The sequence below is a fragment of the Nerophis ophidion genome, linkage group LG11 (genome assembly GCF_033978795.1).
Source record: "Nerophis ophidion isolate RoL-2023_Sa linkage group LG11, RoL_Noph_v1.0, whole genome shotgun sequence".
NCBI lineage: Eukaryota > Metazoa > Chordata > Actinopteri > Syngnathiformes > Syngnathidae > Nerophis > Nerophis ophidion.
The window spans coordinates 59688772-59706694 of record NC_084621.1 but is presented as its reverse complement, the minus strand read 5'-3'; the positions used below and the strand labels follow the sequence as shown (position 1 = coordinate 59706694).

Here is a 17923-nt window from a genome sequence, read left to right as displayed (position 1 = left end):
CTGACGACATTGGCACTTGGGTATTTTATAGTTCTGAAACATGTCTACAGTTAATAATTCCCCTCAAAATAGGCAAAGTAGTGATTTTAGGATTGTTTTTAACAAGTTTCATTATAATTTGAGATGCCCATTCTTGCTCTAGAATGTGAAGTGGCCTGCATCAGCCCGCTGACTTATACCGTGTACTTTGTATCTGAAAAGCATTTTAATCCCGACTCACGATATTTAAGCACATAATTTGAAGGAGCTATCAGATATGTCTTCCACATGCTAAAGAAGGGGTCAGCCTGCAAACATTTCCAAATGATGGGAATATGAATACATTTTGGACCTCTGTTCTCAAACTGACTCGCGCAAAATGTGACGGACCAAGCAAGAGGAGTGTAATTTGCAGCACTCCTTTTAATGATTCACACTTTGAAGAAGAAGGTATTGGGTCACAGTTTGGATAGGAACATATTCAAAAGACTCCAAATGCGATCCCAACAATTAGGAGCACACTCAAGGGAAGAAAGGAAAAACTGAGAAACAAGAGCAGCTCAAAAATGAGATATAAAAGAAAGTAAGCTGCTAGTGTTCTATTTTGAATCTTCTTCTACTGATGATTTCCTCAATATTCTTGGGAAAATGCTGAAAAAGCATGAGAGAAACCCAATCTTTGGAGTGTTTTTTTGTCTTATGATTTGAACCGTATTAGTTTGGAAGTAATCATGCACCAGGGCAACAAAAGGGGTTTTGTAAGTACAATTAGTTATCTACCGTTACTTAAAAACAATCTGATATTTTTGGGGGGAAATGACGGCCAGATTCCTTTTCAGGAGCAAAAATATAGATAAAGACACCTTGATGGTGAAATTTCGGTAATCTGGACGGTATTGGTCCTTTAAGGTTCCCAATATCCTTATCCAACTCTAAAATTGTAAATGGAAGTGTTAAGTCATAAATATTTTGTAGGGACATATATGGAATGTTTTACAAATATATGGAATATGAGGAGGTGGCGACTTGTCCAGGGTGTACGCCGTCTTCCGCCCAAATGCAGCTGAGATAGGCACCAGCGCCCCCCGCGACCCCGAAGGAAATAAGCGGTAGCAAATGGATCGATGGATTTGAACTTTATTAGTTTTGAATTTATCACGGACCAGGGTGACAAACGGGGTTTTCTAAGTACAATTCGTTAGCTACCGTTACTTAAAAACAATCTGATATTTTTGGGGGGAAATGACGGCCAGATTCCTTTTCAGGAGCAAAAATATAAATAAAGAGACCTAGACGGTGAAATTTCGGTAATCTGGACGGTATGGGTCCTTTTAGGTTTCCAATCTCCTTATCCAACTCTAAAATTGTAAATGGAAGTGTTAAGTCATAAATATTTTGTAGGGACATATATGGAATGTTTTACAAATATATGGAATATGAGGAGGTGGCGACTTGTCCAGGGTGTACACCGCCTTCCCCCCGAATGCAGCTGAGATAGGCACCAGCGCCCCCTGCGACCCCGGAGGGAATAAGCGGTAGAAAATGGATGGATGGATTTGAACTTTATTAGTTTTGAAGTAATCATGGACCAGGGCAAAAAAGGGTGCTTTCTAAGTTCAATTATTTATCTACCGTTGCTTAAAACAAACTGTTTTTTTTGGGCAAAATGGCGGCCAGATTCCTTTTTAGGAGCAAAAATATATATAAAGAGACCTTGACGGTGAAATTTCGGTGATCTGGACGGTATGGGTCCTTTAAGGTTTCCAATCTCCTTATCCAACTCTAAAATTGTAAATGGAAGTGTTAAGTCATAAATATTTTGTAGGGACATATATGGAATGTTTTACAAATATATGGAATATGAGGAAGTGGCACGCTGGGACCCCGGAGGGAATAAGTGGTAGAAAATGGATGGATAGATTTTAACTTTATTAGTTTTGAAGTAATCATGGACCAGGGAAAAAAAGGGTGCTTTCTAAGTTCAATTATTTATCTACCGTTTCTTAAAAACACACTGATTTTTTGGGGGCAAAATGGCGGCCAGATTCCTTTTCAGGAGCAAAAATATATATAAAGAGACCTTGACGGTGAAATTTCGGTAATCTGGACGGTATGGGTCCTTTAAGGTTTCCAATATCCTTATCCAACTATAAAATTGTAAATGGAAGTGTTAAGTCATAATTATTTTGTAAGGACATATATGGAATGTTTTACAAATATATGGAATATGAGGAGGTGGCGACATGTCCAAGGTGTACACCACCTTCCGCCCAAAGGCAGCTGAGATAGGCTACGGCACCCCCCGCGCCCCCGAAGGGAATAAACGGTAGAAAAATGGATGGATGGATGGATTTTACAAATGGACTAGACCAGTGGTTCTCAAATGGGGGTACGTGTACCCCTGGGGGTACTTTAAGGTATGCCAAGGCGGTACGTGAGATTTTTTTTAAATATTCTAAAAATAGCAACAATTCAAAATTCCTTTATACTGTCAATATATCTATTGAATAATACTTCAACAAAATATGAATGTAAGTTCATAAACTGTGAAATTAAATGCAACAATGCAATATTCAGTGTTGACAGCTAGATTGTTTGTGGACAAGTTCCATAAATATTGATGTTAAAGATTTCTTTTTGTGTGAAGAAATGTTGAGAATTAAGTTCATGAATCCAGATGGATCTCTATTACAATCCCCAAAGAGGGCACTTTAAGTTGATGATTACTTATATGTGTAGAAATATTTATTTATAATTGAATCACTTGTTTATTTTTCAACAAGTTTTTAGTTATTTGTATATCTTTTTTCCTGTAATAGTTCAAGAAAGACCACTACAAATGAGCAATATTTTGCACTGTTATACAATTTAATAAATCAGAAAATGATGACATAGTGCTGTATTTTACTTCTTTATCTCTTTTTTTTCAACCAAAAATACTTTGCTCTGATTAGGGGGTACTTGAATTAATAAAATATTCACAGGGAGTACATCATTGAAAAAAAGGTTGAGAACCACTGGACTAGACCATGAAAAACTCAATGAAAAACACTCAGAACATGGAACAAAAAACTTACTTACTAAATGAGTAGGAGACCCCCTGAATTCACAGTGATTTGGCTTAGCAGGTTGGTTAGGTTTTTACTTAACGCATAATTGTTGTCAGTTTTCCACATACAGTCTTGCCAGACTGTTTTTTTCTGTGAAATTCCAGTATTATTTAGGAACTGGAAAACAATATCGAATGAACGGTTAAGACTGGACCGTCAAGTTGCTGTCCTGAGGGCACGTGGTGGTCTGTACAAACACTGTATCTCTCCATGTTTGTAATTAATTGAGGTTTTTTTGTGTTGTTTTTTTTACCCAACGTTGTTTTCCAACGCACATGTCACCAACATTCATGTTTTGTGCATCTGCTCATGCGTTAGCGTGACTGAGCTTCAGCGTAGGGCGTCCTGCTGCAGCAGGTTCGGGAAATGGTTGAGGGATGAGCAGTTCAACAGGAGTGACATTCTCAACTCCCACTGAGAGCGAGGCACCGGAGTGTGCAGAGGGGAGGTGGAGTCCGAAGGGCGCTGGGATTGTGACTCTTTACCACAAACACCCCCTTGCCCCCACCACCACCACCAAGCTCAGCCAACCTCAGGGCCACCAAGGCCCTAATCAGCAGGATACAGAGCATCTCTAGAGGCATCCGAGCCAAGCCCCAGCTGCGCGGTGATTCCCTCTGCCCCTTCCCGTTCTTTTTACTCTGTGTCTTTAGTACACACACTTCCTTGGCTGCTTCCTACACCCGTGGACCTGTGTCATTATTGACTCATTCTCCATGACTGCACCTCACCCATCCAGCGCCTGCCACTCATTACCACCGGGCACTTGGGAATATGACATGTCCTATCCTTCATAGTTACAACAACACGACTGCAGACTCAAAGATCAAATACACTCAGGCGCAATCATAAGATATGACAGATGTTGTATCCCACACTTCCTATAGATCAGGGGTCACCAACGCGGTGCCCGCGGGCACCAGGTAGCCCGTAAGGACCAGATGAGTAGCCCGCTGCCCTGTTCTAAAAAATAGCTCAAATAGCAGCACTTACCAGTGAGCCGCCTCAATTTTTTTAATTGTATTTATTTACTAGCAAGCTGGTCTCGCTTTGCTTGACATTTTTAATTCTAAGAGAGACAAAACTCAAATAGAATTTGAAAATCCAAGAAAATATTTTAAAGACTTGGTGTTTACTTGTTTGAATTAATTCATTTATTTTTTTACTTTGCTTCTTATAACTTTCAGAAAGACAATTTTAGAGAAAAAATACAACCTTAAAAATGATTTTAGGATTTTTAAACACATATACCTTTTTACCTTTTAAATTCCTTCCTCTTCTTTCCTGACAATTTAAATCAATGTTCAAGTACATTTATTTGTTTTATTGTAAAGAACAATACATACATTTTAATTTAATTCTTCATTTTAGCCTCTGTTTTTTCGACGAAGAATCTTTGTGAAATATTCCTTCAAACTTATTTATGATTAAAATTAAAAAAAAAAATATTCTGGCAAATCTACAAAATCTGTAGAATCAAATGTAAATCTTATTTCAAAGTCTTTTGAATTTCTTTTAAAATTTTTGTTCTGGAAAATCTAGAAGAAATAATGATTTGTATTTGTTAGAAATATAGCTTGGTCCAATTTGTTATATATTATAACAAAGTGCAGATTGGATTTTAACCTATTTAAAACATGTCATCAAAATTCTAAAATGAATCCTAATCAGGGAAAATTACTAATGATGTTCCATAAATTATTATTTTTTTTTTTTTTTCAAAAAGATTCAAATTAGCTAGTATTTGTATTCATTTTTTTCGGTGGAATTTTGAATTTTAAAGAGTCGAAATTGAAGATAAACTATGTTTCAAAATTGTATTTTCATTTTTTTCGGGTTTTCTCCTCTTTTAAACCGTTCAGTTAACTGTTTTTTTATCATTTATTCTCAACAAAAAAACGTCCATAAAAGGAAAAAAAATGTACGACGGAATGACAGACAGAAATACCCATTTTTTTTATATCTATAGATTTATTTATTAAATGTAAATTGAGCAAATTGGCTATTTCTGGCAATGTATTTAAGTGTGTATCAAACTGGTAGCCCTTCGCATTGATCAGTACCCAAGAAGTAGCTCTTGTTTTCAAAAAGGTTGGTGACCCCTTCTATAGATGAAGCACATACTCGATAGCAGACCCTTTTAGCGTGCTTGTAGTGGTTTGCACTATCAAAATTTGCAGGAACCCACTTTGACTAACGTATGCAGTGTTTAAAAATATCTGAATCCGTCCCAATGCAATCGCGTTTTTTTTTTTTTTTTCCAATATCCTCAAACACGAATCTTTCATCCCCGCTCAAATTAATGGGGAAAATGTTGTTTTCTCGGTCCAAATAGCTGTTTTTGTTGGAGGCTCCCATTAAAATCAATGTGAATATGTGAGGAGCCCCCACACTTGTGACATCATCGTCTGCGACTTCCGGTAGAGGCAGGGCTTTTCTCTTAACACCGAAAGTTGCGAACATTATCGTGGATGTTCTTTACTAAATCCTTTCAGCAAAAATATGGCAATATCGCGAAATGATCAAGTATGACACATAGAATGTACCTGCTATCCCCGTTTAAATAAGAACATCTAATTTTAGTAGGCCTTTATCCACATGAAAGGTCCAAAATGCTGTTACTTTTATGCAGTGCAGTTATATACCACTGCCAATTCTGATCACTGTAACACGGACTACTCTGAGTGGTAGTTATTTATTAGATATTTGCAGTGTCTGGTTAGTGTATACAAAGGTGTGCGATGAATGGGGAACCATTGTTGCCATTAACAGAGGTTTGAAACCCAAGGGTTGACAGGCCTGCAGCTGTCAAGTACATTGACATTGAGCACACCAGCATGTGCTGACAGCCTCTATTTACAAAACAGCTGTGGCGCTAACACAATTTGAGACAAAGTAAGTGAGAAGGATAGACTACGAACGTTAAAGTTTTGCAAGTAAAAACAAAAGTTGTCTCTGGCTGCTGCATAATAGTCACTTTAAAAACCTTACTTTGTATGTAATTTTCAGACGTTTTCTGAATGTGTGTATAATCACTTGTGTTTTCTCTATTAGATGCTCACCCTGTGTAAAGCACAATGCACACAATGTGATGACAGTAAAAAAGGAGATATGTGATGTGCTGCTGGTCGGACTAACGTGTGTTCTGTAAGTGTTCGCCAAGTTCAACAGTGAGAGGCCATGGTTCTGCTCTATACTAATTGAGTCAGGGTGAACTGCTTGATGGTACAAATTAAAATATGCAGCAGCAGATTGGACCTAATTTAGGGAACCTTAAAAACACATGGCGCGCTAACGTGTAGTATGTAGCGTGGTGTACCGACAACGCAAATGTTTAATTCCTATTCATCATCAATGATAATAACAATAAACATGTATATTTACAGTATAATATTGACATTATTATTAATAATAACATTAAAATAAATTGTTTTATTTAAAAAAATAACAAATATCGTTATTTTTGTTACTATTATTTCTTTAGTGTTAAATTTGCTATTTTATATGCATTAGTTTTTTCTTTCAGTTTTTGAAAACCACTTTATCAATAAAATCCATAGATTTAGATACATACATAATTAATAATAATACTTTTATTACTGATATTAATAATTCAATTATGGTTATTGTTTTAACATTTATATTGATGATATAATAATAATAAGGCAGCACGGTGGAAGAGGGGTTAGTGCATCTGTCTCACAAGACGAAGGTCCTGAGTAGTCCTGGGTTCAATCCCAGGCTCGGGATCTTTCTGCGTGGAGTTTGGATGTTCTCCCCGTGACTGCGTGGGTTCCCTCCGGGTACTCCAGCTTTCTCCCTACCGCCAAAGATATGCACCTAGGGATAAGTTGATTGGCAACACTAAATTGGCTCTAGTGTGTGAATGTGAGTGTGAATGTTGTCTGTCTATCTGTGTTGGCCCTGCGATGAGGTGGCGACTTGTCCAAGGTGTACCCCGCCTTCCGCCCAAGTGCAGCTGAGATAGGCTCCAGCGACCCCCCGCTACCCGAAAAGGGACAAGCAGTAGAAAATGGATGGATGGATGGATATAATAATTATTTTTTATTGTATTTTTTAATTGTTATATTGTCTATAAAAAATTTACTTCTTGTTTTGTATCTATCCTGTAAAGTTTTTTTGAGTTTTGTAAAACGCACTGTATGAATTAAATATATGATCATTAATATAATGAATATCATCATCATATATAAAATTGCAAATCGTGTGAACTTGCATGAAGGTGTGCCTTCTGACTGTGTGTCCAGAGGCAAAGCCGTTAACCTGGAAGACAGCATACCTGGACAACCGGGTGACCTCCAGATAGAGCCTTCACTGCCCCACGGCTGCCTTCAGTTTCATAGTGGGCTCTGTGGTGGGACTTGGGCTGTAACTCGATCTGTAAGCTGTATGGGCCAGAGCAGGATGGAAGCTGCCAGTCAAGCGCTGGCAAAGATGGGCTGTAATGACATCACACATTATTGAATTATTGTTATCCCAATTTTTAGTATCACTGTAAATACGTATTCAAGAAAATCCAACATTGTGACTTTCTGATGGCTGTGGTTCAAATTACCGGCCTACTTACTTTAGAACAGACACCTGACGCGTGGCTACATGTCTTAGCATTTGTCTTTTTATTATCCTCTATTATATTCGTTGAAACTGCATGTGGTTTGATATTTTTCCACGCGGCCCATTTCTGTCAAATGTGAAAAACGTATGACCTTGCTTTGAATTGGCCTTAATTTTGGACACTTTTTGTAATTCAAACTGGCTTTGTCCTTCTCCATTTCATCACTGTCTGTAATCGAATTATGAATAATCCCATGATCTTCAGCAACAATTTATGTCTACTTTTCATAATAACAAGAGAGCCCAGTGTGTTGTAGCTATGAGTTCAGTGTGTTAATACTAAATTGTATATACTAAAGTGGGAGCTGACACTGATCAAAAGGACAAAGGAGGCAGATACATTTCGATATTGAACAAAAACAAATCTTACCCAGTTGATACAGTGTTGATCTATTTAAATCTGATAACAATAAAGGTACAGTATATGGAGACGGAGGAGTTACACAATAGAATGTGACCAGCATCACACCCTGCCTTGGTCCTACAGCTGGCCTCCTTCAACATCATTGTTCTCCACATGGAGTCAATCGCTTCCCATGTGAACACCGCCAAGGTATCTTAACTAAAACAAACACGTGCAAGACAATAATTCTACCGGATGCCTGCTAAATGCAAAATCTCTGACCCGAACGGTCTGAAACCAATCTCTGGCAACTTGGAGCTTGTTTGTTGACCCACTATGGACTGATTTCCTCGCGCGAGACTTGGTCTTCCCAGTTGTTGCATGACATCACCGTGGCTACAGAAGGAGATGGTCTGATGGCGGGACAGCCCACGGTGGCGAGCTGGCTGATTAACCTACAGACTGTTTCCTCTTCAGCCAGGCCTGTCACCATTACTTCCTGTTGGTCACTATCTTAATCAAACACTTGATTTCCGACAGGAAGGTGCTTTTGGCTTGGAAAATGATGCCTTGAGGGACACAATTGGGGGCCCGGGGTGAAGCCTATCATACTAAAAAATAAAATATTAATGTCTTTTTGCGTAAATATATGGCAGTGGTTATGCTTTTGTGTGCAGGTTGCTATAGTAATAGAAGTACAAAGGGGCTAAAACGCCATGCAAACACGTGAACTGGAATACAACTTCCTTTGTGTTTAATGTTTTGGATACTTTACAGGTATTTAAGATATGCAGCAACCCTTATAATTTGAATGATCTACAGACACAGTACAGGGTACACTGGACTAAGGCTGCAGCTATGTTAGTAATCAAGCAGTTTAGATAAGTTCGATTAATCGAGTAATCATTTAAAACACACTTTATAGCCTCAATGAGTACTTTAGGGAAAATTGTTCAAATAAACAATGATTTGCCAGGACTTTTATTCTTTTATTCTAATAAATGCACATCATCACCATTTAAATTTCACTGTTAACCTATATATATATATATATATATATATATATATATTTTTTTTTTTTATTTTATATATATATATATATATACATATATATACATATATATATATACAGTGGGGCTAAAAAGTGTTTAGTCAGCCACCGATTGTGCAAGTTTTCCCAAAAAGTTCTATTTTGGTTTCATCTGACCACATGACATTCTCCCAATCCTCTGCTGTATCATCCATGTATCCATTTTGGTATAAACTCAACTCGTCGTGTTTGGATGAAGAAGAATACCGCTCGACATCCATTGCTTTCGGTCCCCTAGAGGGGGGGGGGTTGCCCACATCTGAGGTCCTCTCCAAGGTTTCTCATAGTCAGCATTGTCACTGGCGTCCCACTGGATGTGAATTCTCCCTGCCCACTGGGTGTGAGTTTTCCTTGCCCTTTTGTGGGTTCTTCCGAGGATGTTGTAGTCGTAATGATTTGTGCAGTCCTTTGAGACATTTGTGATTTGGGGCTATAAAAATAAACATTCATTGATTGATTGAAGAATACTGAGTTGCATCCCAAGAACACCATACCTACTGTGAAGCATGGGGGTGGAAACATCATGCTTTGGGGCTGTTTTTCTGCAAAGGGGACATGACGATTGATTTGTGTTAAGGAATGAATGAATGGGGCCATGTATCATGAGATTTTGAGCCAAAACCTCCTTCCATCAGTGAGAGCTTTAAATGGTTGACCAAATACTTATTTTCCACCATAATTTACAAATAAATTCTTTAAAATTCCTACAATGTGAATTCCTGGATTTTTTTTTTCACATTCTGTCTCTCACAGTTGAAGTGTACTTATGATAAATATTACAGACCTCTGTCATCATTTTAAGTGGAATAACTTGCACAATCTGTGGCTGACTAAATAGTTTTTTGCCCCACTGTGTATATATATATATATATATATATATATATATATATATATATATATATATATTAGTTACACTCATTAAACAATTAATCGAACCAGCGTAAAATAAATTGAAGCTTTTTTAATCAAATATATCAATTTAATCGATTGACCGTTGCAACCCACACTGGACAGGAAATAAAAATACAGTTTTAATGGAACAATATAGAGTGAATTGATGCATTATGTTTTCTAGATGATATCAAGGAATGAGCTAACAATTACCGGTGTATGGAAAAATTGCGATAACATTCACAATGGTTAGTAATATCATTTCAGATTTTGAGTATTGTAAAAGCGTGTTTGATAACCACACGTTGAAAAACTTCATCATTCTGTTAATTTACTAAAGCACGCTAAGTACAGGACACATAAATATAAAACTTGGTTAAGATGTCAGTGTGTGTGTAAAGTGCTGTAGGTACTTATTGATAACCCTGAAAATGTTTCATGTTCTTACATACCAATAGCTAAATACATCACCTACCTTAGATAGGGCTTGGGTTTAGACCAAGAGTAGGGATGCTGAGGAACCTCTAAGAACCCCCCGCAGTAGTTCTCCTTCTTCAGGACGAGGCGTGACGGATAGTCCTCGTGGCCGAGCTCCGTCTCGTGGCCTCGCTCCTCGCCACCAGGCTCCACCTTGAGGCCCATGGACGATGAATGGTCTACCATGGTCTTACGTGTCTTAATCGGGATTCCCTCTCCCATATCTATCACTCCATCTGTGGTTAGAGCATTGATAGCGGCCACAATGGCAGAGTTGGTGTATTGGTTGGCGTTGGCCAGCCAGTTCTCATCCGTGACACTGACTCTGGGGGAGCCGTAGGGGGAGGGAATAGGAGACTGGTGGGGTGAACAAGATGTCTGGTGGTAGGGAGCATCATTGAAGCTGTACTTTCTCTTCCCCACACCGGCACTGCTGCTGTTGATGTTGCCTCCGCCATTAAAGGATGGGGAGTTCGGCCTGGAGCTACGAAGCTGAGCCGGCCAGCCTTCCTCGGCCACAGCTCCGATCTGAGGGGAGTTGGAGGGCGAATTGTGAGGGGAGGCTGCGGGCCCGCTGGCATGCGGGCAGGACAAAAGTGAGGACCCTTTGGGAGAAACGCAAGGAGACTGCCAGGGAGAATTCTGTGCGGAGTTGTCATAATTGTAAAAGCCGGACTCGTATGAAGAGGCTTCGGAGTTACAGCTGCGTGAAGAAATGCTGCTGGCAGGACTGAGGCAGCTGGGATCACGGTAGCCATCTGCACTAGGCAGTGTCAGCGTCACAATGGAGTTAAGACCTCTTTTGATGATGTGGTCTTCTCTGTTGCTGTCTTCCACTTCGTCCTCGGGACACTGACTGTAGGCGGTGATTTCAATGCGAGGACTTTCCAGGGCCGGAGCTCCGTTCGGTCTCAGGCCGTGAGGCAAGTAATAACCTGATGCCACATGGTTGTCATTCTGGAAGTTGTAGCCTGTCTGGTGACAAGATGTGACAGAGATGACCGGACTGGACTGTAAGGTGTGGTACTGGGTAGCGAGACACGGGTTGCCCATGCCCAGTGGAAGGGATAGCGTGACATTTGGTGTGTAGCTGAATGCATCTGGGGGAAAAATAAGCAGATTTTCAATAAGGAGCCATGTGTGCCCGCCAGATTAAGGTGAACAGAGTCATTTTAGTACAGCAGTAATGAACTCTGATTACATGTGCAAACAATGCTCCTCTATACAAACCTTACCAGCGACAGACTGACTCCTTCCTTTATTCTATGAACATCTGGAGAAGCTTAGCAATCATTTTAAAGCAGTTACTGTATATGCGGTTGCTCTGTAGTCCCAAATTGCGCTGCCACCATGTTTGCTGGATAAGTTCATTTAAGACTATGTTTGGCACTCCTTGCTGTCAAGTGTACTCTACAGGAATCCCTACAGCAGCAGACTGATGGATGCTTTATTTGATTGATTGCATCACTCACTGAGTGAATTAGGCCCTCCCCAGTGGAAATCTGACAGCACTCTCACTTTCGCTCTGAGCTTGTGATTAAGTCGAAGGGAGGCATCTGCAGCATAACACACTCATGCTCCGAGGTGCAAGCACCGGCGGAGATAAACAACAAAAGGTCCAAAAAGCCTTGCAGGTTTTCCACCTTTGCCAACCGGCTGGCGTCTTATTAGCAATTGGCAAATTATTTTTAATAAGAATAATAACTATGGCGAATGCTCACTGAGTCAGTGTGCCAGTAAAGGGTATTTCCCTTTGGTGTATTTGTACACCACAATGCGATGTGTCATGTGAAATATGTCACACACAAATGGGTTATCCATCTAAATTTAGTCTATCTTAACAGTTGATAGCGCAAACAGGTTCAGTATAATACAAGTTTAATGGCATGCATGAGGTAGCATAGTTAGACGGTTCATTGCAAAATACACACTTTATATTAGGAATTCTCAAACTGTGGTGCCAAAGAATCACTTGATTAAAATACAGTGTTTTATTTTCCTATATTCAAACACAGTGTTCCTGTTCAAACCGCGTGTTATGTTACAAATGTAGGAAAAAAAATAAATAAATCAATCAATCAATCAATGTTTACTTATATAGCCCTAAATCACTAGTGTCTCAAAAATATACTTGTTAAATAAAACCTCTGCTTTATTTGTAATGAATACTTAGGCCTACTACGTGACTATATTGTAATGCTGGTCATTATAGTGGTACTTGGTGAAAAAAAGTTTGAGAACAACTGCTTTATACAAATATTTGATGTAATATCACATTTAACCCCCAAACAGCAAAACTGTCACATTTAACAGTGTAAAGTCTCCACATTAAAAAAAAATAAAATAAATGAAATGCACTTTAATAATCACTCACCTCTATCAGGCTGATATACACACTGGCTGCGCTCAAACATAAAACCAAAATCCAACTTTTCCTCTTCTTGCTGAAAACTCATCCCTGCTTCCTTCTCATCTAAAAGTCTTTCCCAGATAGAACTCATACGATGGCTTTTCTTTTTCTGCTTTACGCTCCTCCAGACCTCAGAAGACGGCATCTCTGCCCGCTCCACCCAGTGTGACACACCTCCTTACTTCAAGCCTGACTTACATTGCTAAGATTTGCGACTGTGTTTTTTTTTTTTTTCCTTTTCTGCACACACCGTACTGTTTTGAAATTTTTACAAAGTCAAATTATAATTTTCAAATACAAAAAAAAATACATTTCAATCAAAATGAATGAAAAAAACAACAACATTTTCTCAATCATGCCATTGGAGTCTAGGCAGAACTTGACATGCATACCTAAAGAATGAATATATTTATCCATAGGGTTTGCGGTCTACAATAGGCCAAGACTGACGGGACCTCAGGGACAGATAGGTGGTTGCCCACAGAAGCCATCTGGTATCTTCTGGAGCTAAAAAGCCTGGACCCACACTTATTACACACGCTGAGTGCAGGTTATGGCAGAAACCCAATAGGATGTGTGTTTTTAGCTGTGCGTGTCGGACTTTGTGAAGTTCTGTGATAATAAAGCAGCCTTCGGCGTTACTGCTGAGGCTGTGAGTGGTTAAGCATGATTCCCTGCCAAGCAAGCTACTCGGCATCCCTAAACGGACACATCACGATTGTCTCTCTCTCTCTCCCTCACTCGCACACACACACACACACACACACACACACACACACACACATATATATACACATCTGTTCCCAATTATAAGAGCATGGGGCCAAAATGAATAATAATAAAACCCGCACCCGTTCATCTGAAATCTCAAAGACGAAACTAAATCCCAAATCCGCAAAAAGCCAGTGACATCACCACAGGAAACCACATAAGGCAGACTGTGCACAACTTCTGATTGGCCCGAGGACATTTGTAAACAACAATCATGAATAAGAGGCATAAACAAGGACTTGAATGTTGAAACTAAGGCGACGCGTCATAAACGTCACGTGGAGGACAAGTCTGTGAAGCCCTTTTGCGTTGCATTTGTTTTATGTATGAAAAGCGTTTATAAATGAATATGTTTGATCAACTTATTTCTTTGTTATATGGAGAGAAAAGTCAAGCGTTTGTACAGGTGAGTAAAAAACCTAATACAGTAGTCCCTCGCCACATTGAGCTTCACATATTGCGCTTTACCAAATTCCACCATGCGTATTTTTTTTGTTCTAAATTAAGCATTTTCTAGCATAGAAATGGCAAAAATGACTTTAAAAAAACAATACTAGTGTAGTATTGGCCTCTAGAAGAGACCAAAACAAACAGAGCATGTTGTTCAGTATCCTGGCCACTGATTGGCTCACAGCGTGACCACATTGCAGTGGTTCTCAAACTTTTTTTCACCAAGTAGGACCTCAGAAAATACTTGCAAGTACCACCCTAATGGCCAATGTTAAAATACAGTAGGGTAGTAGGCTTATGTATTCATTAAAAGCAAGGCAGATATTTTTTATTTTACAAGGGTATTTGATATTTCAGACAATGTAACATTTCACCCAGTTTGAACAGTAACACTGGGTTTGAATATAAGGAAATAAAAACTGTACTTTAACAAAGACAATATAACGTAGGTGGATGCATATGCAAAAGTGCATTAGATGTATCTGTACAGTAATCTATCTATTTATATCTGCACCTTATTTCGTAAATGCAAACACTCTGCACCATATTGCTCTTTTATCCTGCACTACAACGAGCTAATGCAACAAAATGGCGTTCGTATCTGTACCGTAAAGTTCAAATGACAATTAAGGATGTCTGTCTCTAAGTGATTCTTTGGCGTCCCACTAAATGGGAGTTTGAGAATGATTGTTATATTGGATTAAAGGGTGTTATTTCATGTTGAGATGTCTCTCATAATGTTAAAAACACATTCAAAAGTATGTAAATGTTTTTTTTTTTTATTGCTATAGCTATGACAATATTATAATTCGTGATTCATACTTTGCGGGACTTTGTTTACAGCGGTCATCAAACAAAGCACCAATATGATTCAGTTTAAGAGACTTTTCAAACTACAAATGTTCACAAAGTACACAGAACAAGAATTATGAGAAACGTCTTAAACCCTTTTATTCCTTTTTTTTATTGAGACAAAAGATATTTATGTATTTAATATGAGAATGATTACTATGGTATATTATTTATTTACTACTTATTTGCTGCTACAGAGAACAAGGAATTTGGATTAAATTGCTATGGTGTGAAAAGGAGTAGGATTAAATAAACTTGGCTTCTTCCTACTCCTTTTCGGACGTGCTGCAATGAAAACACTGGAAATATGTGATGCATTACATTGTATGGTATAAACTGAAACTGAACTGAACTGAACATGTCCGGAACCAATTAACCGTGATAATCGAGGGCACGACTGTAGTATACGATTAATCAAGCGTCTACTCGAATTTTGCACTAACTGTGGTGCACTGCCTCCATCTTGTGGTATAACTACTGTTCAAACCGGGAGTCATTTCAAAGTGGCCAAAATGTCAAATATGCGTGTTGAATAAAAACCTCTGCCTTATTTGTAATGAATACCTAGGCCTACTATTATACTGTATGGTAAAGTTGGTCATTAAGTGGTACTTGGAGAGTGTGTTTTCTAGGGAAGTAATAAGTTTGCGTATATAGAGTATGCCATATTAAACCCGCCCTATGTTTATCCATCCAATTTTCTACCGCTTGTCCCTTTATGTGTATATATAACTCAGGTATATTGCAAGTATAGATGCAATTGGAAGCATCATTACGCAGGAGATGCAAGCATGATATAGACCAGTGGTTCTTAACCTGGGTTCGATCGAACCCTAGGGGTTCGGTGAGTCGGGCTCAGGGGTTCGGCGGAGTCTAAGCCACGGAGGTAAAGACACGTCCGACTTATCGCGTAAATAAAAACTTCTCCCTGTCAGCGTATTATGGATACCCCCAAACAATATTCCCTCTAATTTTCCATCTGATTTGCAGGTTTTTTGATTGATTGATTGATTGATTGAAACTTTTACTAGCAGATTGCAAAGGAAGAGAATACATTATATGAAACAGTACAGTTTACACAGTACAGTACATATTCCGTACAATTGACCACTAAATGGTAACACCCGAATACGTTTTTCAACTTGTTTTAAGTCGGGGTCCAAGTGAATCAATTCATAGTAATGTGTGTAAGAGGGGTTAGTGCGTCTGCCTCACAATACAAAGGTCCTGGGTTCAATCCCAGGCTCGGGATCTTTCTATATGGAGTTTGCATGTTCTCCCCGTGAATGCGTGGGTTCCCTCTGGGTACTCCGGCTTCCTCCCACTTCCAAAAACATGCACCTGGGGATAGGTTGATTGGCAACACTAAATTGGCCCTAGTGTGTGAATGTGAGTGTGAATGTTGTCTGTGTTGGCCCTGCGATGAGGCGGCTACTTGTCCAGGGTGTAGCCCGCCTTCCGCCCGATTGTAGCTGAGATAGGCGTCAGCGCCCCACGCGACCCCAAAAAGGGAATAAGCAGTAGAAAATGGATGGATGGATGGGGTGTAGTTTGTTGTGAGTTCATGCACTGTGTTGGGTTTGTTCTTTGAACAAGGTGATGTTCATGCACGGTTCATTTTGTGCACAAGTTAAAAAAAACAAACATTACTTTTTCTTGAATATGAAAAAAAAAATGTTATCCTTCACAGTGAATGCGCATATGAAACTGGTGGGGTTCTGTGCCTCCAACAAGGTTAAGAACCACTGGTATAGACACAATGCAAAGTCAGATATTAACAAGCAGCGCTTCTTTACCTTCTTCTGCAGACTTCATCTCGGCAACAGAGTGGCGTCCTCGCTCCTTGCAGGCTGAAGCTTCAAAGCCGAACTTGGAATAGACGCTGGGGCTGCGCGTATCCTGCATTCAACAAGCGGTGCACAACTTTCCCCGGCTGAGAAGCTGCATGAGCAACGGAGCAATGGTGCAAAAAAAAAATATAATAATAAAATAAAGAAATGACTCATAAAGTTGAATGAATGGAGTGTACAGGTGGTGGGTGTGCGCACCGGGTGAGTCTTGGCGGGAGCGGATGCGGAAGGAGCGGCGCTGGCTAAGGGGACGAGTGGGGCTGAAGTGTCTGCCTTGTGCCCATTGGAAGTCTCCGAGAGTCTCCCCAGGTCGATGACGCACAGCGCGGCTTTGTCAGAGGGGCCGTCTCTGGTTCTTTTAAAGCTGGAAAACACCCTCCGCTCTCCGTCGACGCGCCGCCCATCCATGACGCCATGCGGCGCCCAGCTCCCGCAACCTCCTGCTCGGGGCGATGATGTTTTTTTTTTTCGCGCCAGGATCCCACCGGAGAAGGTGTGCGCGTGCCCGCGTGGGCAAGTGGGAGCGCGCGTACAGGGTGCCGGATGTAGAAGTTCAGGCACACTTTGCTAGCAGATATATTTCTCCTATTTAACTCCCTTTTCTCCGATTTAACTCACTTTTCTCCGATTTACCTCACTTTTCTCGGATTTAGCAAATTTTCATCACATTTTAATCTTGACTCTAAATATTATATCTAAATGTTAAATGTTAAATCTAAACCTAAATGTTAAATCTAAAACTATATCATGTTAAATCTAAACCTAAATGTTAAATCTGAATTCAAATGATAAATCTTAAATCCAAACCTATATCTTAAATCTAAATCTATATCTACATGTGAGCGCTAAATGTCAAATCGAAACCTTAATCTTAAATATATACCTAAATCTTACATATAAACCTATATGTTAAATCTAAACCTAAATGTTGAATCTAAATGTGAGTGCTAACTCATAAATTTAAACCTAAATCTTAAATCTAAATCCATCCATCCATTTCCTACTGCTTGTCCACCTTCTGCTTGCGGAAGGTGGAGTACACCCTGGACAAGACACCACCTCATC

General features: G+C 39.4%; 1 protein-coding gene across 3 annotated transcripts in view; it reads right to left on the bottom strand.

Annotated features, from left to right (window-relative positions):
• LOC133562309 (nuclear factor of activated T-cells, cytoplasmic 1-like) overlaps window positions 1-17307 on the bottom strand; it is a 110967-nt gene extending 93660 nt beyond the window's left edge. For 2 of the 3 annotated variants that reach the window (XM_061916356.1, XM_061916359.1), the window contains exons 1-3: window positions 12900-13095; window positions 10524-11625; window positions 7390-7549 (exon numbers count right to left, since the gene is read on the bottom strand). In XM_061916356.1, the coding sequence (XP_061772340.1) occupies window positions 7390-7549; window positions 10524-11625; window positions 12900-13080 (1443 nt within the window). In that variant the 5' untranslated portion in view covers window positions 13081-13095. Of the gene's footprint in view, window positions 1-7389; window positions 7550-10523; window positions 11626-12899; window positions 13096-16804; window positions 16950-17056 lie in introns of those variants that run through there. The other variant, XM_061916357.1, reaches the window with a different exon arrangement.
• Between the last annotated feature and the right edge of the window lie 616 nt (window positions 17308-17923).